The sequence below is a fragment of the Macaca thibetana genome, chromosome 10, assembly GCF_024542745.1.
Source record: "Macaca thibetana thibetana isolate TM-01 chromosome 10, ASM2454274v1, whole genome shotgun sequence".
In the NCBI taxonomy this organism is placed as follows: domain Eukaryota; kingdom Metazoa; phylum Chordata; class Mammalia; order Primates; family Cercopithecidae; genus Macaca; species Macaca thibetana.
Window position 1 is genome coordinate 4,269,800 of NC_065587.1, and position 23,463 is coordinate 4,293,262.

Consider the following 23,463-nt stretch of genomic DNA (forward strand, 5'->3'; position numbering starts at 1 on the left):
AGATTGTGCCATTGCACTCCAGCCTGGGGACGGAGTGAGACTACGTCTCAAAAAAAAAAAAAAAAAATTTTTTTTTTAGAGATGAGGTTTCATTATGTTACCCAGGCTGGTCCCGAACTCCTGGGCTCAAGCGATCCACCTACCTTGGCCTCCCAAAGTGTTGGGATTGCAGGCATGTGCCACCGTACCTGGCCCTCGCATCTTATTTTTATTTTTATTTGTTTTGAGACGGAGTCTTGCTTTGTCACCTAGGCTGGAGTGCAGAGGCACGATCTCAGCTCACTGCAAGCTCCGCCTCCCAGGTTCATGCCATTCTCCTGCCTCAGCCTTCCAAATAGCAGGGGCTACAGGCACCCGCCACCACGCCCGGCTAATTTTTTTGTATTTTTAGTAGAGACAGCATTTCACCGTCTTAGCCAGGATGGTCTCGATCTCCTGACCTGGTGATCCGCCCGTCTTGGCCTCCCAAAGTACTGGGATTATAGGTGTGAGCCACGGCGCCCGGCCTCATCTCATTTTTAAAAGAAGGCCAAGAATGGTGGCACGTGCCTGTAATCCCAGCTACAAGGAAGGCTAAGGCAGGAGAATTGCTTGAACCCGGGAAGCAGAGGTTGCAGGGAAATGTAATAGTTTAACTTAAGAACTTAAAGGTAGGTCACTCAGACTTCTCTTAAAGATGGAGATGGCACACAAAAATGCAGGTTTTGCCGGTCGCAGGGGCTCATGCCTGTAATCCTAGCGCTTTGGGAGGCTGAGGCGGGTGGATCACCTGAGGTCAGGAGTTTGAGACTGGCCTGACCAACATGGAGAAACACTGTCTCCACTAAAAATACAAAAAATTAGCTGGGCGGGATGGGGCATGCCTGTAATCTCAACTACTCAGGAGGCTGAGGCAGGAGAATTGCTTGAACCTGAGGTTGGAGGTTGCGGTGAGCCAAGATCATACCACTGCACTCCAGCCTGGGTGACAAGAGTGAAACTCTGTCTCAAAAATAAATAAATAAGGCCAGGCATAGAGGCTTACGCCTGTAATCCCAGCACTCTAGGAAGGCAGAGGAGGGAAGATAGCTTGAGGTTGGGAGTTTGAGACCAGTCTGGGCAATGTAGCAAGACCCTGTCACTACAAACATTAAAAAGAAAAAATTAGCCAAGCATAGTGGTATGTGCCTGTAGTCCCAGCTACTCAGGAGGCTGAGGCAGGAGGATCACTTGGGCCCAGGGGTTTGAGGCTGCCGTGAGCTATGGTCACGCCACTGCCCTCCAGCCTGGGTGACAGAGTGAGCCCCAGTTTCAGGGAAATAAAAGGGAGGGAGGTATGTAAAGAAGAACAGTAATCAAGTGAGACAACATTCCCCTGTATCGGCTCCATGATGACGTTTATGTGCCTCAGGTGTGGGGCCAGGCAACAAGATGGACCACGACCATGGTAGTAATAGTGATAGGAGCAAAGATATCCAGCAGCGTGAACTCAGCAGGTGTGAACCCTCTTCTGGGAGCACTTGGATCCCCCTTCCCTGAGCCTGGAGTTAGCAGCCCTCCCAGTCACTGCCCCCAAATGCAGCTCCTGTGCCCTCCTGGGGCTTGTGTGCTCATCTGGGCCCTTCATTCTTGTTCCCTGGGACCAGATGGAGGTGCGGGGCGCGGGGGGAGCCCCACCTCTGCGCTGTGCACTCTGAGCCTCTGTTTGCTGTGCGTCTTGCAGAGCTGGGCATCCTCACCCTGCAGAGAGTGAGGGGCTCGGGAGTCCCAGGAGCAGCGGGCAGTATGACCAGTAGCCTATGTGGCCGGCCACTGCTCAGGGCCAGCAGCATCCTATGTGTGGGTTCGTGCACAGGGTTCACTCTCAGCATGGTAGCCACGGAGCCTGGGGCTCAGGCTGGTCTCTGCTCTGCTCAGGGACAGTGTGGTGGGCACCTGCACAGGGAGCCAGGCAGGCACAGTGGGGTAGAGCCTGTGCTTGGCCACTAGGGGCCAGTGCAGCCCTGAGATGGGCCCAGCGGGCACAGGCAAGGTGGGTGAGCGTGGGGCAAGGGCATGGCCACTGGATCCTGTTGTTCCTCCCCACCCAGGCTGCCCAGGGAGATGCAAGAGCAGCTCTGGACACAAGACCTGAGCCCATCGCCCCGAGCCCATAGCATTTCCAGGCAGGCTGGAGATTCGTCTCGGGCTTTTGTGCATGCCAGCTAACCTTCCTGGAGCTTTCCAGAACCTTCTCAGAGCTAAAGCCTCCCTGGAGCAGGTTGCTCAGATGCTGGCATCTCAGGGAGCACCTGAGGGCGCCGAGCTCCCAGGAGGAGCCTTCACGAGGGGGCCTGGGTAGCTGAACGCGACAGCCCATGGGCAAGAAATCCCAGCATTTGTATTAGACAAGTTCTGGCAACTTCCAAGCAGGAAAACATTTTTTCTTTGTAGTCATAACGTTATCCTGGCCTTCCAGGGAAGCGCTAGTACATAAGAGGTGCTTGATTAGGATCTAAATTCCCTGTAGCCCCTTGCCTCTATTAACTCTATGTCGAGGCTTCATTTTTGTTCTGTGTTTTAACTTTCACAATTTTCCATGTATCAAACCCCACCAACTGTAAGGCACTTGGCGGGGGGAGGCAGAGGGGTGCAATGGGCCTGTTCCCAAGAAGCTTCCCCCTGAATTCCAAAAACAGGGCAAAATGGAGCTTGGTCTGGACTCACTCGGCTTTTGCCTGTAGGTGATTTCTTGTGGCTCCTTGCTGTTTAACGACTGGCCCAGGAATTTATTGTGTAAGGAGCAGATGCCAGAAGTCATGTAGCTTCTGGTTTCAGGCCCTGGCAAAAAGCATTTTGAAGAGCTTTCTACAGTACGTACAACACTAGAAATCCATCGTGTCTACCTTCTTTTTTTTTTTTTTTTTTCTAAATTCTATTTTTGTTTTTAAAAATGCTCACTTCCCGTGAAGCACCTCCGGGCAAGTGCAAAATATAAACATCAATTACAATCCATTGAGCCCAAGAAAGGCCGCAAGCAGCAATTCTAGGCACAGAAAACTGGTCAGTGGCTCTCAGGGTGACAGGTGCAAGAATGACCCAGTTCGCTGTTACTCAACTCCAAGCCCCCTCCCTACCCTGAGAGTCATGAGTGGGCCACTGACCCCCAGAGATGGTGGGCACATGGGGGTCAGGGAGGAGAGACCCTACTCCAAGCCAACCCCAAAGGGGAAGGACATGGGCCGGGCAGTAACCTGTGGGAGCCACAGACTCAGGCAGTGGACGAGCCCACCACATAGGTAGCTCCCCTTTACAAAGCCCCACGTATATCCCTTCCACTCTCCAGGAACCAGTTCCACTTTCTGCAAACACATTGGGTGGACTGGATCAGTGTCTGAGTACAGACCCCTTGTGAAATCAGCTGAAAGCTGCCGCCCCTGCCTCTGCTCCAACACAGAGGTGTGACCACATTCAATTCACATAATGAAGACAGAGAGGATGCAGCCTTGAACTTATGCTAGGAAACAGCAACTGTGATAGTAGTAAATGCTATTCCTGGCAGATCCATGCCTGAGCCAGGCCCTATGCCAACTGCTCCGTGCAGATTGTCTTGTTAATCCTTCAGCAATGCCAGCAGTCTAGGACTATTGCGTCCAGTTAGAAGGAGGAGTTAGGCCTTGGCGAAGGTCACACAACTAGTTAGTGGCAGAATTAAAGCTCAACCCCTCGAAGGTGCCAGTCATTCTAAACTTGTGATTTCTGATGTGGCCGGACCACCAGGCCATCTCAGCACAAGCTGCAGCCTCTGTCTTTTTAGTCCCTCTCCCCTCCCCACGTATTTAAAATTGTAGATTCTAGGCCAGGTGTGGTGGCTCACGCCTGTAATCCCAGCACTTTGGGAGGCTGAGGTGGGCAGATCACCTGAGGTCAGGAGTTCCAGACCAGCCTGGCCAACATGGTGAAACCCTGTCTCTACTAAAAATACACAAATTAGCCAGGACTGGTGGTGTGTGCCTATAATCCCAGCTACTCCAGAGGCTGAGGCAGGAGAACTGCTTAAACCCAGGAGGCGGATGTTGCAGTGAGCCGAGATCGTGCCACTGTCCTCCAGCCTGAGTGAGAGAGCAAAACTCCATCTAAAAAATAAATAAAATAAAATAAAATAAAATAAAAACTGTGGACTCTAAATAGGGTGCGGTGGCTCATACCTGTAATCCTAGCACTTTGAGACGCTGAAGTGGGAGGATCTATTGAGCCCAGAAGTTTGAGACCAACCTGGGCAACATAGCAAGACCCCATCTATATTTAAAAATAAATAAAAATAAAACTGCATACTCTAGATGCAGGCATAGGGAAAAGTACACAAATCGTGTGTAGAGTTCAATGTATGATCATGAAGCCCACACTCGGGTAACCCTCAGGTCCAGAAGGGGACGCCCCCGCCCCCCCAGAGCCATCCTGAATGTGCGCATAGTCACCTCATTGCTTTTCTTCATCTTTCCTATTTGTGCACACCCCTAAACGTTATGGTGGAGTTAGGCTTGCTGTCGGTCTAAGTGTGAATGGAATGACCTTTTGTCTTTGCTGGACGTCCTGTTAGTGAGATTCATCCATCCTCCCGTCCCTAGGACCTGGAAATGGTGCTGGGCAGTCCCTGTGGTTACCTCGCAGCCTGCAGGTGTCTTATTCCAGAAAAGCAGGCCCACACCTGAACGCACTGGCTGCAGCTGAGTTTTGTTTATCTAAACCCAACCCACTCTGCTTAAAGCCTTATTGCAAAATATGCGCTCCTGGGGTTCTCTGGCTTTCCTGCTGCCTGGGTTCCCTTCAGGTCCGCCCAGCAGCCTTCTAATGGGAGGCTCCAGGCTCAGGGACCCGCCCTGCCTTCCTGTCCCAGAACTGTCCTTTCATCCTTCCCCGGACAATTCCAGTGGAAGGGTATATGGGGGGTGGGGAGGTCCTGGACCGGTCACATTAAGGGATGAACTTTTCTCCTTCCTTCTCTCCCTCCACACACACATTTCCCAACAGGACTCTCCAGTGGAAACCCCGAATTAAGAGGTTCCAAAGCAACTCCACCTTTTAGATCAATATAACCTCTTCAAAGCCTTGCTACTGGGAAGAAAATGCTCACGTTGGGCTTCAGCCCAAAGACATTGTTTCAGCAGCTTTGAGCGAAGTTGGCTGAGTGTGCGTGTGACACACACACACACAGATCGCTCCGGGGGAGAAACCCCTCCGGGTCTCCACAGCCGCCCACGGTCCTCGTCGAGACTGGACTCATCTGAGCTCAGCTCAGAGATTTGGCTGCAGGATCCGACCCTCTCTTGCCAAAAAGACCCGCTCTAGGGGTGACTGCGCATTACTTCCACCCCCACCGCTCCGACCGGCCCCAGGAGAAGCCTTTCTAGGAGAGGCGCCTCCCACCTACCATCCCCGACCACTGGGAGGCCTAAGGGCTGCACTGGATTCCCGCGCCGCGAGCGCCACCGAGGGAGAGCGCGCGCCCTTCCCTGGCTCTGGTTGCACAGTCCCAAAGCCCCTGCCATGCGGGGGTCGCGAAGTCCTAAGCCCCCACCCCCTCCATGGCTGTGCACCATCCGGAGGCAGGTGTACCCGTCACGCAGACCTAAAGCTGCCCCCGGCCCCCGGGGTTCCCTGCAGGAGGCGGGGGTGTGTGTCGCTTTTCTGAACGCTCTAAGGTCTCTGCCCCCCGCCCCCCGCTGTCCTCTGTAGGAGGCTGGGCAGGGGCTGTGGCACAGCTCTAAATCCCTGCGGGTGCTTGCTAGCCCCAGGCGGTTTCCAGAGCCCCTGGTTCCCGCTCCCCCGCAACCCGCTTCGGGAGGAGCCGGACTCTGTGGGACTCCGCTACACGTCCGCGAACGCTCGGGCCGGGCCGCACGCGGGACCTGAGCGCGCCTCCGCCGTCCTCTCCAAACCCCTTATGTCAACCGGGGTTTCCTTCTTTCATTTAAAAGTTGCGCTTTAAACCAAGTGGGACGCAGATCCGGTAGCTGCCTATTGGGTTTCAAAGTCCAGGGAGTTTTAGTCGGGGTGAAGCATTTTAGCCTCCGTGCGTCTTGCTGTAAAATGGGTAACCCCCTCGACAGCCTCCGCAGTCCTTAATAGGGGGGCTCCCTGGCCCCTCGGCCCCAGTCCTCCGCCCCCGGGTCCTACCCGCGCGGCACTCCTCGCGGCGGCCTCAGTGGATCTTTCTGCCGGGGTAGGGAGCCATGCTCTGAGCCTCGGCCCCGGGCCTGAGGTGCGGAGCCACCGCCCCACGGGTAGCGGCCACCGGGAGCCCCAGCCCCACCTTTCCCGGCCCTGTTCCCTCGGCCCCGCCCCCCGGGAGGTTGGGTGGGGAGGCCTCCGGGGACTAGGCCCCCAGCCCCCGCCCTGGCCGCGCCCTCGCGTCTCCATAGCGATCCTCTCGGCGCGCACCTCCGAGCCGGCTCCCCGGCGGGCCGAACAATACGCGGCTGGGCCGGGGGCGGGGCGGGGCCGGGCCGGGGGCGGGGAGAGCGCGGGTGGAGGGGGTGCGGGCCAAGCGCACCGCCCAGGCAGCAGCCGGCCGCCGGGGTCTACGCGGCGCGGAGCTGCCCAGCCCGCCCCGGGAACTCAGCCCCCGCCCCGCGCCGGGCCCGCCCCGCTTCCCACGCCCGTCCGGCCGAGCCCGCGCCGGAGCCACCTGGAGCTGCCTGGAGCCGCCGCCGCCGCAGGTTGATGCGCGGCGCCCTCCCGGGACGCGCGGAGGAGCCATCTTGAAACCAACTTCGCAAACTTTCGCAAAGTGCTCTCGAAGTGGAAGCTGCGGGGGAGGCCAGGCGCGCGGTCCCCACAGTCCCCGCCAGGGCCCCCGGGGAGGCGGGACGCGGACCGCCCCGAGGGCCGGGCGCCAGGCTCCCGCAAGCCGCTCCCCGGCCGCGCCGGGTGGATGCGGAGGCGCGCCGGGTGCATGGATTGTGTTTGGGCGCCCGGCTCGGGCTCGGGCTCCGGGCCATGGCGCCGCCGCCGCCCGTGCTGCCCATGCTGCTGCTTCTGGCCGCCGCCGCCGCCCTGCCGGCGCTGGGGCTGCGAGCGGCCGCCTGGGAGCCGCACGTACCCGGCGGGGCCCGCGCCTTCGCCCTCGGGCCAGGCTGTACCTACGCGGTGGGAGCCGCGCGCACGTCCTGGGCGCCGCGGGAGCTGCTGGACGTGGGCCGCGATGGGCGGCTGGCAGGACGGCGGCGCGTCTCGGGCGCCGGGCCCCGGGGCTGCGTGCGCCTGGCTGGGCGCCCGCTGCCGCTGCAAGTCCGCTTGGCGGCCCGCGGTGCCCCGACGGCGCTGAGCCGCCGCCTGCGGGCGCGCGCGCACCATCCCGGCTGCGGAGCCCGTGCCCGGTTCTGCGGGGCTTTCTGCTTCCCGGTCCCCCGCGGCGGCGCGGCCGCGCGGCTTTCCGCGCTCGCAGCTCCGACCACCTTACCCGCCTGCAGCTGCCCGCCGCGCCCCGGGCCCCGCTGTCCCGGCCGCCCTATCTGCCTGCCGCCGGGCAGTTCAGTCCGCTTGCGTCTGCTATGCGCCCTTTGGCGCGCGGCTGGCTCCGTACGGGTGAGATTAGAGGTGGAGGCAGCCACCGCGGGGACGCCCTCCGCGTCGCCATCCCCATCACCGCCGCTGCCGCCGAACTTGCCCCAAGCCCGGGTGGGGCCGGCGCGACGGGCCCGGCGGGGCACGAGTGGCAGAGGGAGCCTGAAGTTCCCGATGCCCAACTACCAGGTGGCTTTGTTTGAGAACGAGCCGGCGGGCACCCTCATCCTCCAGCTGCACGCGCACTACACCATCGAGGGCGAGGAGGAGCGAGTGAGCTATTACATGGAGGGGCTGTTCGACGAGCGCTCCCGGGGCTACTTCCGCATCGACTCCGCCACGGGTGCTGTGAGCACGGACAGCGTGCTGGACCGCGAGACCAAGGAGACGCACGTCCTCAGGGTGAAGGCCGTCGACTACAGCACGCCGCCGCGCTCGGCCACCACCTATATCACCGTCTTGGTCAAAGACACCAACGATCACAGCCCGGTCTTCGAGCAGTCGGAGTACCGCGAGCGCGTACGGGAGAACCTGGAGGTGGGCTACGAGGTGCTGACCATCCGCGCCAGCGACCGCGACTCGCCTGTCAACGCCAACTTGCGCTACCGTGTGCTGGGGGGCGCGTGGGACGTCTTCCAGCTCAACGAGAGCTCCGGCGTGGTGAGCACGAGGGCGGTGCTGGACCGGGAGGAGGCGGCCGAGTACCAGCTGCTGGTGGAGGCCAACGACCAGGGGCGCAACCCGGGCCCGCTCAGCGCCACGGCCACCGTGTACATCGAGGTGGAGGACGAGAACGACAACTACCCCCAGTTCAGTGAGCAGAACTACGTGGTCCAGGTGCCAGAGGACGTGGGGCTCAACACCGCTGTGCTGCGAGTGCAGGCCACGGACCGGGACCAGGGCCAGAACGCGGCCATTCACTATAGCATCCTCAGCGGGAACGTGGCCGGCCAGTTCTACCTGCACTCACTGAGCGGGATCCTGGATGTGATCAACCCCCTGGATTTCGAGGATGTCCAGAAGTACTCGCTGAGCATCAAGGCCCAGGATGGGGGCCGGCCCCCGCTCATCAATTCTTCCGGGGTGGTGTCTGTGCAGGTGCTGGATGTCAACGACAACGAGCCTATCTTTGTGAGCAGCCCGTTCCAGGCCACGGTGCTGGAGAATGTGCCCCTGGGCTACCCCGTGGTGCACATTCAGGCGGTGGACGCGGACTCAGGGGAGAACGCCCGGCTGCACTATCGCCTGGTGGACACAGCCTCCGCCTTTCTGGGGGGTGGCAGTGCTGGGCCTAAGAACCCTGCCCCCACCCCTGACTTCCCCTTTCAGATCCACAACAGCTCCGGTTGGATCACGGTGTGTGCCGAGCTGGACCGCGAGGAGGTGGAGCACTACAGCTTCGGGGTGGAGGCGGTGGACCACGGCTCGCCCCCCATGAGCTCCTCCACCAGCGTGTCCATCACGGTGCTGGATGTGAACGACAATGACCCGGTGTTCACGCAGCCCACCTACGAGCTTCGTCTGAATGAGGATGCGGCTGTAGGGAGCAGCGTGCTGACCCTGCAGGCCCGCGACCGTGATGCTAACAGTGTGATTACCTACCAGCTCACGGGGGGCAACACCCGGAACCGCTTTGCACTCAGCAGCCAGAGAGGGGGCGGCCTCATCACCCTGGCGCTACCTCTGGACTACAAACAGGAGCAGCAGTACGTGCTGGCGGTGACGGCCTCTGACGGCACACGGTCACACACTGCGCATGTCCTAATCAATGTCACCGACGCCAACACCCACCGGCCCGTCTTTCAGAGCTCCCATTACACAGTGAGTGTCAGTGAGGACAGGCCTGTGGGCACCTCCATTGCTACCCTCAGTGCCAACGATGAGGACACAGGAGAGAATGCCCGCATCACCTACGTGATTCAGGACCCCGTGCCGCAGTTCCGCATCGACCCCGACAGTGGCACCATGTACACCATGATGGAGTTGGACTATGAAAACCAGGTCGCCTACACACTGACCATCATGGCCCAGGACAACGGCATCCCGCAGAAATCAGACACCACCACCCTAGAGATCCTCATCCTTGATGCCAATGACAATGCGCCCCAGTTCCTGTGGGATTTCTACCAGGGTTCCATCTTTGAGGATGCTCCACCCTCAACCAGCATCCTCCAGGTCTCCGCCACGGACCGGGACTCAGGTCCCAATGGACGTCTGCTGTACACCTTCCAGGGTGGGGACGACGGCGATGGGGACTTCTACATCGAGCCCACGTCTGGTGTGATCCGCACCCAGCGCCGGCTGGACCGGGAGAATGTGGCCGTGTACAACCTTTGGGCTCTGGCTGTGGATCGGGGCAGTCCCACTCCCCTTAGCGCCTCGGTGGAAATCCAGGTGACCATCTTGGACATTAATGACAATGCCCCCATGTTTGAGAAGGATGAGCTGGAGCTGTTTGTTGAGGAGAACAACCCAGTGGGGTCGGTGGTGGCAAAGATTCGTGCCAATGACCCTGATGAAGGCCCCAATGCCCAGATCATGTATCAGATTGTGGAAGGGGATATGCGGCATTTCTTCCAGCTGGACCTGCTCAACGGGGACCTGCGTGCCATGGTGGAGCTGGACTTTGAGGTCCGGCGGGAGTATGTGCTGGTGGTGCAGGCCACATCGGCTCCGCTGGTGAGCCGAGCCACGGTCCACATCCTTCTCGTGGACCAGAATGACAACCCGCCCGTGCTGCCCGACTTCCAGATCCTCTTCAACAACTATGTCACCAACAAGTCCAACAACTTCCCCACCGGGGTGATCGGCCGCATCCCGGCCCATGACCCCGACGTGTCGGACAGCCTCAACTACACCTTCCTGCAGGGCAATGAGCTGCGCCTGTTGCTGTTGGACCCCGCCACGGGTGAGCTGCAGCTCAGCCGCGACCTGGACAACAACCGGCCGCTGGAGGCGCTCATGGAGGTGTCTGTATCTGGTGAGTGGCCTTCGGGGTGGGAGGAGCAGCTCCGGATGGGCCTCCTGGAGAGCCTCAGGAACCCGCCAAGGGCCCCGCCTGGCATGCCGGGGCGCATTTGGGCCGGGCCCGGGCAGCTCTGCAAGGATTTGTTGCTGCTGGTTGGATGCTGGGGGTGAGCACCCCACCTAGGCCCAGCGAGGGGTAGAAAGCACCGCGCCGCTTCCGTCAGCATTTTCCTGGGAGCAGGCCTGTGGTTCTCCAAGTTCAAGACCACGGCTCAGCGCCTTTCTCAGCAGGCTAGTGACTCCTGAGTACAGCTATTAAAATGTGCCCTCCAGGTGATCTGGGTCACAGGGTTTGCTTGGGGGTGCTCTTTCATCAGCCAGCCACAGGGGTCTCTGGGAAGATCAGAGGTCACTGCCCCTTCCATGTGCCAATTAATTCCAGGGTGGGACCGTTGGAAATTGTCAGATGGGTCCCTGAGTCACCCTGTAATGCAGCCGGTGTTCCCTTGGTCTGGTTTTTCTGTCTCCTGCAGATAATAACAGTCGGCCTTACGTGTGTAGGGCTTTGTGCAAGCTCTTTGAAAAGGATAGCCTCATTTGATCTTGGCTTCTGCCCCTGGACGCGGGCTTGTAATTTGGGTGCTGTTGAAGAGGCCTGCCCAGTTAGTGGTGGAGCCAGTGTGGGAACCTTGCTCGCCTGCACTGGGGCTGGAGGTGAACTGAAGGGAGGGGAAGCCTCGGCTCAGCTGTCAGAAGTTTGGCCGGTCCTCCACGCCTCTGACCCTGTGTGCCAGGGCTGGCCCGCAGGGCTGGGGAGGTGTTGGAATTGGGAGACACAGAAGAGACAGAAGAACTTCGCGGGGGTTGGGGGAACAATAAAGGTCCCCTAGTGGCTCTTTGAGGTTTGCCTGACATCCAAGGATGCTATTGCAGGCAGGTGACCTTATTTATAAACCCAAACTACTGCCAAGAAGACCTCAGATTGGCGGGCTGTTTGAGTCAGTGTTTCAGAGGAATTGTTTAAACAGTGAGTTATTAGGATACAACATTGCCACAGAAGCCCTGGAAGAATTAAAAAGTTAACTTTCTGATTTGTTTCGTTTCTGAGGTTGGCTGTAATTCTGTAATATAGGAAGGGTTGGATAGCTAACAGCTTCGTTACAGTTGTTTGCATATAAGATGTGAAACTTACAGATTCAGTTTTGATATGATACAAACTTTTGGCACAGTTTTGGCAGTACAGTCTATTTGTTGGTGGATATTTTAGGTTTTGTGAGACTGTAAAAATGTGTGGGGAATGTGGAATAGGCCCTTAAGGGCGAATTAACCGGGGCTATGGATATTCTTAGGAAGTTCTTCTTCTGTACCACTTTATCTGATAGATAAAGCGGGGTGGGAAATTTGGCCTGTTTAAAAATGACTTGGCCCGATAATAGGGTTTAGATTTAACAAGGGACGAGGTAGTGGGAACGGATCCATGCTGGGGGCAGGGATGTTTTGTGTGTCTGTGGTATCAGTAATGTGGGTCCCCCCACTGTTAGCCAGACAGCAGGGTTTAGGATGGATTCCCTTCCAGGGAGGTTGGTTCCTGAGGGCTGTCTCACCTGGGGCGCACAGCTTGGACCACAGTTGAAGATGGGTTGGGGGCTCCATGCTGTGTAGTCACTGTCTCAACCATCCAGTTACTGGCTCTGCTCTTTTGCAGACACGCTCGTACTCTCGTGTAAATCAGGCACTGGGTCCTCATGCATCCACACCACACCTCCCCCACCCACCCAACTGCCCCAACACACACCCAGATGACAGTGGTTACCTTTGACTGGGTTCCAGCAAGCAGTTTTCTTTAGTCTTTTATTTGCACTGTCATGTGTTTCCCTGGTAACTGGGAGCCGAGTGGTGTCATGCTGCTGCTCATTTTACAGATGCAGACACTGAGGCCCAGGGCTGTGAGAGACCTTCTCAGGGCTGCACCGCCAGTGGGCAGGGGCACTGGGCGTTAAACTACGATCTGCAGAAAACAGCCTGCCCTTCACATTCCCCTCTCTTCCTTCGGAGAACATTTTTGACGAATTAGTTGCTGAACTGAATTATTCCAGGGTCAAATGGGTACTCTGCTTTAATGTAGGCATACGACCGGGTGCCGTGGCTCACGCCTGTAATCCCGTGGGAGGCCGAGGTGGGTGGATCCCCTGAGGTCAGGAGTTCGAGACCAGCCTGGCCAACATGGTGAAACTCTGTCTCTACCAAAAATACAAAAATTAACCAGGTGTGGTGGCGAGCACCTGTAGTTCCAGCTGCTCGGGAGGCTGAGGCAGGAAAATCACTTGAATCTGGGAGGCGGAGATTGCAGTGAGCCGAGATCCCACTGCTGTACTCTATCCTGGGTGATGGAGTGAGATTGTCTCCAAATAAATAAACACAAAAAAGGACATGCGGAAATCTCAGACCGTTTGACTAGGATTTAATGCTCCAAATAAGCAAATCACTATTGACTAGAAGATCTGTGGTTCCAGACGGCAAAGCACTGGGTAGAAAACAGACCAAACAGAAAGATCAGCCCTTAAATTAACTGGAGGTTTTATTAAGGAACAATACAGGGAAGCGGTGGTTTCAAACTCATCCACTGTTTTCAATTGAGTGTTGTTGGTTCCTTAGGATTTACAGCCATGCCCTAAAGCCTTTGATGCAGTATGACTGGCCTGGAAATGCTGTATGGAACAGGCCAGCCATCAACTGGGTTTAGTGGGAGCCATTCCAGGAAGGGCTGCCAGCTTTCAGCAGAGGAGCCCAGGAGGGATGGGCGCACGGAGGGCAGGGCCTGGAAAGGCACGTGTGGTGGAGGCAGTTCATTTAGTCTGGCGTGGGGTTGAACACAATCACTGTGACTGTGACTAGATAATCGTCAATGGTTTTATATAGCCCACCAAGAACAAAACATTTTTTGAAAACTTTTTGAAGTCAGAATATAGTGAAATTCAAATAGCTGCCAGTTTTGAATGACAGCCAGCGATACAAGATGTTCATTTTTTGCGATGGTTTTTGAATGAGATTTTAAATTCTGGGATAGGGACTTTTTATTATGAGCTTGTATAAAAGCTGTGTTTGCATTTTTCAGAGCAATGTGGCTGATGAGCCAATGGACAACTCAACCTTGAATATGCTCTGTGTTCTTTCTGGACAGTGGTCTTTCAGAAATATTGACATTCTTCATTTTATTTTTATTTTTAATTAAAAAAACAATTTATATATAATGAATTATAATATGTACATTATAATGAATTATGTGTAAGTTATATATACAAACGTGTGTGTTTGTGTGTGTGTGTGTGTGTGTATATGGCTGTGTGTGTATGAGACAGGGTCTTGCCCTGTTGCCCCAGCTGGAGTGCAGTGGGGCATGATCACGACTCATGTCAGCCTTGATCTCAGCTCATTCCACCACCACACCTGGCTGATTTTTTTTTTAATTTGTAGTAGAGTCAAGGGCTCACTATGTTATTCAGTCTGGTCTCCAACTCTTGAGCTCAAGTGATCCATCTGCCTTGGCCTCCCACAGTGCTGAAATTATAGGCATGAGCCACTGTGCCTGGCCAGGTGTATATATTTATGAGGTACATGAGATATTTTGGCACCGGTATGCAATGTATAATGATCACATCATGGAGAATGGGGTCTCCACCCCCTCAAGCATTTATCCTTTGTGTTATAAACAGTCCAATTACACTGTTTTAGTTATTTTTGAATGTACAATTAAATTATTATTGACTGTAGTCTTGCTGGTGGGCTAAATACTAGGTCTTATTCTTTTTTTTTTTTTTTTTTTTTTGAGACGGAGTCTTACTCTGTCTCCCAGCCAGGAGCGCAGTGGCATGATCTTGGCTCACTGCAACCTCTACCTCCCGGGTTCAAGTGATTCTCCTACCTCAGCCTTCTGAGTAGGTGGGATTACAGGTGCATACCACCCCACCCAGCTCATTTTTGTATGTTTAGTGGAGACAACGTTTCACCATGTTGGCCAGCCTGGTCTCCAACTCCTGACCTCAAGTGATCTGCCTGCCTTGGCCTCCCAAAGTGCTGGGATTACAGGCGTGAGCCACTGTACCTGGCCTTATTCATTTTTTTAAACTATTTTTTTGTGCCTGTTGACCATCCACTTTCCTCCCACTACACCCTTCCCAGCCTCTGGTAGCCATTCTTCTATCCTCTGTCCCCATAAGTTCAATTGCTTTGATTTTTAGATCCCACAAGCAAGTGTGAATTTGGGATATTTGTTTTTCTGTGCCTGGCTTATTTCACTCCACATAATGACCTCCAGTTCCATCCATGTTGTTGCAAATGACAGGATCTCATTTTTTTTTTTTTTTTTTTTGAAACGGTGTCTTGCTCTGTCGCCCAGGCTGCAGGGCAGTGGCACGATCTCGGTTCACTGCAAGCTCCACCTCCTGGGTTCATGCCATTCTCCTGCTTCAGCCTCCCGAATAGCTGGGACTACAGGCGCCTGCCACCACGCCCAGCTAATTTTTTGTATTTTTAGTAGAGATGGGGTTTCACTGTGTTAGCCAGAATGGTCTCGATCTCCTGACCTCGTGATCCGCCTGCCTCAGCCTCCCAAAGTGCTGGGATTACAGGCATGAGCCACCATGCCCAGCCCAGGATCTCATTCTTTTTTATAGTGGAATAGTACACCACGGTGTATATGTGCCACATTTCTTTTATCCAGTCATCTGTTGCCGGGCTGCGTTATTTTTAATTCACTTTGAGTGTGTGTCCGTGGGTACAGGGCTGTAGGCCTCTTGTTGCGGAATGAGGCGCTTGGGAGAAAGACGACGTCCCCGCCTCTCCTGCTATGTGTGTTGCAGAGCCATGGATGTGGGAAAGTGGCGTTTGTGGGTGAGAATGATTGGCGGATGAGTCATTCAGGCATGTCAGAAAATCCTGAAACTCGGTGAAATAACAGGATTGAGTAACCTTCTTGCCATTGACTTTGGTGGGGACTGGATGGTATAAAGTTGTCTAGGCTTGATAAAGCTTCCCTAAGTGTTTGCCTGGTTAAATACAGGATATCGCAGTGACTTTTAAACAGACGATTGCAAAGAAGGAAGTAGGGGCGGGCTGCTGTTCAGGCATTGTCTGGATGCACGGCATCGTGCTTTTCTGGAACTCACAGGGTAGAGAAGGATCAGACCTTTTATTTCTTGAGACAGAGTTTTGCTCTGTCTCCCAGGCTGGAGTGCAATGGCATGATTTGGCTCACTGCAACCTCCGCCTCCCAGGTTCAAGTGATTCTCCTGCCTCAGCTGCCTCGGCTTCCCAAGTAGCTGGAATTACAGGCACCCGCCATCATGCTTGGCTAATTTTTGTATTTTTGTAGAGATGGGGTTTCACTGTGCTGGCCAGGCTGGTCTCCAACTCCTAACCTCAGGCGATCCGCCCGCCTCAGCCTCCCAAAATGCTGGGATTACAGGTGTGAGCCACCGTGCCCAGCCTGGATCGGACCATCTTAAATTGCTTCAGTGGCCAAGCAGGATTCTGCTAGTGTCACACCTTCCCAGGAGAGTTCAGTGCTTTTGGCAATGAGTTAACCGTTTCAGAGCTCTGATAAGTCTGGAGATAGTGGCTTGCTCATACCTTGAGAAACACTGCCTCACAAATGAGGAGTGTTGATTCATTTATTGAACACCTGCTGTGTGCGAAATCTTGGAGAGCCATTGTGATCATGACTTCTGCAGCTGGGTGGAGATGGACCATCGGATGAGCAAGGGGCCTGAGCTCAGGGGCAGGGTGGTGACGCCAGGTGCAGGCAAGGACGGGCTGGGACCCTTCTGTACCCCCCTAGGCATGTGCAGTGTGTGCCAGGCAGGGAGACCAGGAGTCGGGGGGATCCCCTGGGTTGGGAGAGGGCTGACTGTGGAGGGTTTGCTGGGCCTCCTCGGGAGGATTTAGGCAAGAGCTGGGGCCCGTGTCCCAGCTGCTGGGCGGTAAGAGTGGAGGGGAGGGAAACTGGGGACATCATGCTTGCTCCAGCATGGGGGTGGCTGAGGAGGGATTTGCCAGCTTAGATGGTCAGACATATTCCAAATGACATGCTCCATGTGCCGGGAACCCTCCCAGGCTCTGCCGGCCCCATCATTTGCAGTTCTCCCGCCGCCACCCTATGGCGTGCAAAGTACTGTTGCCACCTCCATCCCAGAGATGAGCAGACCGAAGACAGGGCTCCCAGGGCACCAGCTTGTGGTGGCAACAGTGGGATTTGAACCTGGACCGAGCAGCTCCTGAGGCATGTTCCGTGTCTGTGCCTTCCAGAAAAAACTGGCTCTGGGAAGATGAGAGTGAAACTGAGAGAGGCGTGTTCCCCGAGCCAGAGTCCTTACTGGGAATCGACTCTGGGGAGAAGACATAAGGCCATTTTTGGCTCCGTGTGGCTGGGCATCTTTGAGACCGTCCTGAAGTTGATTGTGTGTGCCGGTCTGGACTGGGGAGACCAGCTCAGGTTATGGACACACAAGTGAGGGCGCTGGCAGTTAGGAGGGGACCCAGGCCCAGCCTTGAGGAGCTATGGCCTGAGTAGCCTACTGGGTGGGGAATGGTCTGCTTGGGAGCTGGAGCAGGAATAACCACGTGCAGGGGAGGTCCCACGGGTGAAGGCCCTGGAGGCTGAGGGAGGGTGAGGGTCTCCGAGGGGGTCATCCGTGATGGATGCCATCTGGCGGTTGGAGAGCCTGGGGACAGAGATGTGATGGGTTAGCCAAGGGCAGGTCCTTGGTGGCCTCTGTGAGATCTGAGTGGAGTGGTTTGGGGGTGCCTCTGAGGAGCAGATGACAAGGTCGCTGGCATGAGTGGGGTGGGAACAGGATCCAGCCTCAGAGGGAAGGCGGGGTGTCATGGGGACGGGGCCTGCACAAGGCCGAGCTAAAGGCCCCGCACAGTTGGCAGGTTACAGCACCTATCTGTCCTGCCACCTAGCGTGGGCACCGGCTCCTCGCAGGGGCGTTGGGAGTGGGCAGTGTCAGGTCTTCCTCAGTGTCTCCCAAGGGGCTGCTGTGGCCAAGCTTCGTAGATGGGTTTGCCAGGATAGTAACTTCTGCCTCAGTCTCTGAGTCATCAGACCTGGAGGGGATGGAGCAGCTAGAGGCAGATGGGAAAAGGGGGCCTGGGAGAAAGCAAGGGGCCACAGCCCCAGGGGACATGGACTCACCAGGGCAGGGCACCCCCCTCAGCACCAGCTGCCTGGGGACAAGAGTTCTATGCCTGGCCCCATGTACGGACTGGGGTGTTGAGAGACCATTTGTAAAAGTCCAGGTGAAGCAGCAGGCAGGTGAAACTCCGGGCGAGTTCCTGGAGCCCTGGGCAGGAGCCGGCAGGAGGGGCGGTGCTGGCCGTGCCTGGAACGGGTCCATGTTGCTGGGCATGCGAGAACTCCATGCCGGCCCCAGTGTCACTGCTGACAGTCCCCTTGGGTTTGGGCTGGTGTCTGTGCCTGCACGTTTTGAAACCCGACGGCAGAACCTGTTTAGGAACGGGACAGGTGGGTAGATGGGGGCTGGGACCCCTGGCAGTGGCCACCTTAGCTGGGGTGTGGCCTGTGGCCTGGTGCCACAGGGCTCATCCCTGCCAGCACTTGGATACAAACAGAAGTAGATTTTATCGTGTGGGTGCAGCATGTAGAAAATAATCCTGAGTTTGGCGTGATTTCTTCAGTTCACAGCCTTGGGGGAAATCGTTTTCTAAGTTTTTTTCTTCTTTTCCTGTAACCTGAACGCACAGGTTCATATAAATGCCCCAGATTCCCTAGAATGAAATTCCTGAATGCTGGGAGGGACTGTAGTAAACGACTCCCCCTTTTTTTTTTTTGAGACGGAGTTTCACTCTTGTTGCCCAGGCTGGAGTGCAGTGGCGCGATCTCAGCTGACTGCAACCTCTGTCCCCCGAGTTCAAGTGATTCTCCTGCCTCAGCCTCCCGAGTAGCTGAGATGACAGGCATGCGCCAACACGCCCAGCTAATTTTGTGTTTTTGGTAGAGATGGGGTTTCTCCATGTTGGTCAGGCTGGTCTTGAACTCCCGACCTCAGGTGATCCGCCCACTTTGGCCTCCCAAAGTGTTGGAATTATAGGCATGAGCCACCGCGGCTGGTCATAAACGACCCTCTTTAATTCAGTGACCCAGGCTTCCTCTTGCTTGTTTTGGGAGGAAATGCAGGCGGAAGTTCAAGCTCTGAGGGTCCAGAGGCCAGTCTTGCATTAGTGGCTGCTCCTCGTGGAGGCCCCTGGGCTTCCCTCTCCTGTGGCCTGTGAGCCTGGGGCCTGGTAGGAGGTGTGGATTATTTCTGGAATGAGCCAGAGGGGACCCTCGGAGGGGTGACGGGAGGGGGCTGCCTGCCAGGTGGAGGGCCCGGTGACTTTACTTGGGGTACAAAGGGAGCCACGCAGAAGCACGGACAGCCCCCAGGAGCCGTTTTCGGTTCCTCCCACACGTGCTGAGGGACTTAGCCCAGGGTGAAGGGATGGGCGTTTTTCAGGAAAACACCAGTGGCTGAATTCTTAGGCTTTTGCTTCAGGTAAGGACTTGTGGATATCTTAGCAATCAGGTCCCCTTTTTGGGCGTGAACATTCCATAGCTGGGAAAAGCCCCACACCAGCCTTTTAGTGGTGTCATCCCTCTAGCGCCTGTTCTCGTGTCCTGGATAAAGGCCAGGGGCTCTTAAACAAACAAAACACACACACACACACACACACACACAACACACACACACACACAACACACACACACACACACAACGGGGGTGGGGGCCACTTTCAAGGTCATCGTGTGAGGTAACACCTTTCCTTCCAGCCGCCCGACACACCAACTTCGCCCCTTCTAGTTGTCATGGGAAATGTGCAGGGCACAGGGTGTGTCCCTCAGAGCTGCGGGCCTTGTCTGGGGGCTTGAGCGTGTCCCAGGCACAAGGGGCTGGCCTGTAAGAGGGGAATCAGGTAGCTAAGGCAGCTGGCCCAGAGCAGGGGTGATTGAGAAGTGGGCGTGGGGCAAGAGTGCTGTTGCTGGCCCGCCTGAGTCTGTGTGCTTCCCAGCACCCCAGTGCCTGTTTGGGCTGTGCCTGCATCATCTCAGTGAAATCTTACAGGATCCCCATGGTAAGGGCAGAGAAACTGAGGCTAGAGAGCTTGTAGCAGCAGGAAGAGCCAGGCGCAGACTCTGGGGTCTGAGTGCTCTAATCGTGGTACTGGCAGCCACCTTCGGTCCCCTCTGTCTGCCAGTGGCAAGGCCCTGGGACACAAAGCTGGGGATTTCTGAGGACGGAAGCTCAGTGCAAGTGACTGCATTGCCTGAAACAGGATGGCTGAGAGTTGCCTGCACGTGGTGCCTGATTGAGGGGGTGGGCGACGGTAGCAGCCTGCTACAGGATTGTGGGAGGGGCTAAGGCTGAAGAAGGGGCTCCTGGGAGCCTTCTCTGGGTCCCTGTGGGGTCTCTTGTGGTAGAGCTGTCACAAGAAGCTGTGGAGTGCAGGACTGGTGGTCACCAGGTGCAGGGAGACAGGCATGTCACTGGTCAGAGCTGGAGGCTCTATTTGGGGAGCCTGGGGAAGGAGATACCAGATAAGGAGGCTGCTTGGAGCAGGGGCTGACGCAAGCCTGTTGAGGGGCCTTCCAGCTCAGAGAAGCGGGATTCTACTGGCCAGGGAGCTGCCTTTCTCCTGCCCTCTCTTTTTCCCTCCCTCTCTCTCTCCCTCCCTCCCTCCCTCTCTCCCTCCCTCTATCCCTCTCTCCCTCCTTCCCTCCATCCCTCCCTCCCTCCATCCCTCCAACTATCCATCCACCCATCAAGCTTTTTCTTTCTTTTAATTTAATTAATTTATTTATTTGAGACAGAGTCTCGCTCAGGCACCCAGGCTGGAGGGCAGTGGTGCAATCTCGACTCACTGCAACCTCTGCCTCACAAGTTCAAGCAATTCTTATGCCTCAGCCCCTTGAGTATCTGGACTACAGGCGCCCGCTACCACACCCAGCTAATTTTTGTATTTTTAGTAGAGACGGGGTTTCACCACGTTGGCCAGGCTGGTCTCGAACTCCTGACCTCAGCTGATCCACCTGCCTTGGCCTTCCAAAGTGCTGGGATTACAGGCATGAGCCACTGCACCAGGATAAGATTTTTCTTTCTTAACAGTCTGTTTTTATTCTCAGTTTTGTATCGTCTTTTAAATATTTTTTAGGATTTTTTTTTCATATCTAATCTAAATGACACTTGGTTAAAGTAAACTAACAGCAACTAATTCAAATAAAATCACATGCCCTGTTAGCATTCGGAGATAAGAGTGCTCTTGCAGGGCAATAACCATTTGTCAGTGAGTTGATTGCTGCAGGCCGGTTTTCATTATCAGAGTGAAGTTGTTCAGCTGCCCTGCAGTTCCACCGTCGGCCAAGGCCCCAGCGGCTGTCCTGTGATGTGTTGTGATGCCAGGCATGCAATGCAGGCCCACTGAGTGAGTGTTCTCCTGGCATTGGAGACGGCCTGAGATTTCACCAGAGGTGAGGCCTGGGCTGTGCCCCACTCACTGCCCTGTGCAGATTACCTGACGCTAGGTCAGCCTGGCCCCTCTGGACCTCAGAAGGTAGAATGGCCATTGCCTGGGGCCGTTCCCTGCTGCCTCTCACCCTTCTGTAGGTTAGGGATTGGAAAAGCAGAGATCCAGCCTGGAGATCTGACTGTGATTTGGGAAACCTCCTTTTTCTTTTCCATGTGTGTCAGAAGTGCTGAGATATTATCCCATTTAAAAACTTATAAAATATTTGCAAATTATATATATGATAAGGCATTAATATCTGGACCATGTAAAGAACTCCTACAATTTAGCAACAAGAAAACAACGGAATTAAAAAATGAACAAAGAACTTGAGTAGACATTTCTTCCAAAGATACAAATGGCCAATAAGCACAAAAAAAGATGCTCAGCATCATTAGTCAACAGGGAAATTCAAGTCGAAACCGCAGGCATGGGGACTCCAGCTTATAATCCCGGCACTTTCGGAATCTGAGGCAGGAGGATTGCTTGAGCCCAGGAATTGGCAATTTCTACCAAAAAAATATACAAAATATAAAAAAATTAGCTGGGCATGGTAGCATGGGCTTGTAGTCTCAGCTACTCAAGAGGCTGAGGCGGGAGGTTTGCCTCAACCTGGGAGGTGGAGGTTGCAGTGAGCTGAGACTGCATCACTGCACTCCAGCCTGGGCAACAGAGTCAGACCCTGTCTCACACATACACGCTCTTGCAGGGAAATAACCATTTGCCAGTGAGTTGACTGACACACACACACAAAAACCCCAAACCTGCAGGGAGATACTACTACATACCCATTAGGATGACTGTGGTCAAAAAAAACTCAGAAAACACGTGTTGAAGGATGCAGAGAAACCGGAACCCTTTTGCTCTTTTGGTGGGGTATAAAATGGTGCAGCTGCTAGGGAACACACTATGGAGGTTCTGCAAAATATGAAAAATAGAACTATCATATACTCCAGCGACCCCACTTCTGGGTATAACCTAATTGAAAACAAGATCTTTATTTTTGTTTTTGTTTTTGAGATGGAGTCTCACTCTCTTGCCCAGACTGGAGCGAGTGCAATGGTGCGATCTCGGCTCACTGCCGCCTCCACCTCCCGGGTTTAAGCGATTCTCCTGCCTCAGCCTCCCAAGTAGCTGGGATTACAGGCGTGTGCCGCCACACCTGGCTAATTTTTATATTTTTAGTAGAGATGGGGTTTCTCCATGTTGACCAGGATGGTCTCAAATTTCTGACCTCAGGTGACCCGCCTGCCTCAAGCCTCCCAAAGTGTTAGGATTACAGACGTGAGCCACCACACCCGGCCTGGCTGAAAATAAGATCTTTAAAGAGGTATTTGTACTCCCATGTTCACAGCAGTGTTACTCACAGTAACCAAAAGGTGGAAGCACCCCGGGTGTCCGTGGACAGATGAATGGATAAGCAACATATGTGGTTCATTTGCACGGTGAAATACTACTCAGCCTGGAAAAGGACAGAAGTTCTGACACTTGCTTCAATGTGGGTGAACCTTGAGGACATTAGGACATTATGCTAAGTGAAATGAGCAAGATTCGAAAGCACAAATTTTGTATGATTCCACTGAGGTCCCTAGAGGAGTCAAATTCATAGAGACAGGAAGTAGAATGGTGGGTGCCGGGGGTAGGGAGGGGACAGGAGTTGGTATTTAATGGGGACAGAGTTTCACTTTGGGAAGATGACAGGTTCTGTAGATGGAGGGTGGCGATGGTTGTATAACAGTGTGAGTGTACTTCATGCCCCTAAACTGTGGGTGCGTTTAAAAATGGTTACAGTGGGCCAGGTACCGTGGCTCGAGATCAGCCTGGCCAACCTGGTGAAACCCTGTCTCTACTAAAAATACAAAAAATTAGCCAGGCCTGATGATGGGTGCCTGTAATCCCGGCTACTCGGGAGGCTGAGGTAGGAGAATTGCTTGAACTGGGGAGGTGGAGGTTGCAGTGAGCTGAGATCATGCCATTTTACTCTAGCCTGGGTGACAAGAGCAAGACTCTGTCTCAAAAAAAAGAAAAGTGGTTACCGTGTTAAGTTCCGTGTTATGTACATTTTATTACAAGAAAAAATTGCTAGAAGAACTAATGCAAACTGTTGCAGACACTCAGGTGTGGGAGGCGTGGGAGCAGGTGCCTGTGTCTGTAGTTCGGGGTGTGATTTCCCTGAGAGCTTGAGCACTGAGCGGGTTCCTTTGGTCCTGTCCTGAGGGTTGAGGCCATCCAGAGCCTCCTGCTGGGCTTGGGGCTCTTCTTCCTCCTGTGCCTTTTCCTGCGCTCTCAGCCTGTGTCTTGACATCATAAATGGCAATAGGGGGCCGGGCGCAGTGACCCATGCCTGGAATCTCAGCACTTTGGGAAGCCGAGGCAGGCGGATCACCTGAGGTCAGGAGTTGGAGACCAGCC

The 23,463-nt window shown here is 55.0% G+C and overlaps 2 protein-coding genes across 3 annotated transcripts in view; both read left to right on the forward strand.

Moving 5' to 3' along the window:
• The window catches only part of CDPF1 (cysteine rich DPF motif domain containing 1), a 376,436-nt gene that overhangs the window by 55,336 nt on the left and 297,637 nt on the right, over nt 1–23,463 (forward strand). The window lies entirely within an intron of this gene.
• Nucleotides 6,958–23,463, forward strand: part of CELSR1 (cadherin EGF LAG seven-pass G-type receptor 1) — a 189,504-nt gene continuing 172,998 nt past the window's right edge. For both annotated transcript variants that reach the window (XM_050805795.1, XM_050805794.1), the window contains exon 1: nt 6,958–10,504. In XM_050805795.1, the coding sequence (XP_050661752.1) occupies nt 6,958–10,504 (3,547 nt within the window). The remainder of the gene's footprint in view (nt 10,505–23,463) is intronic.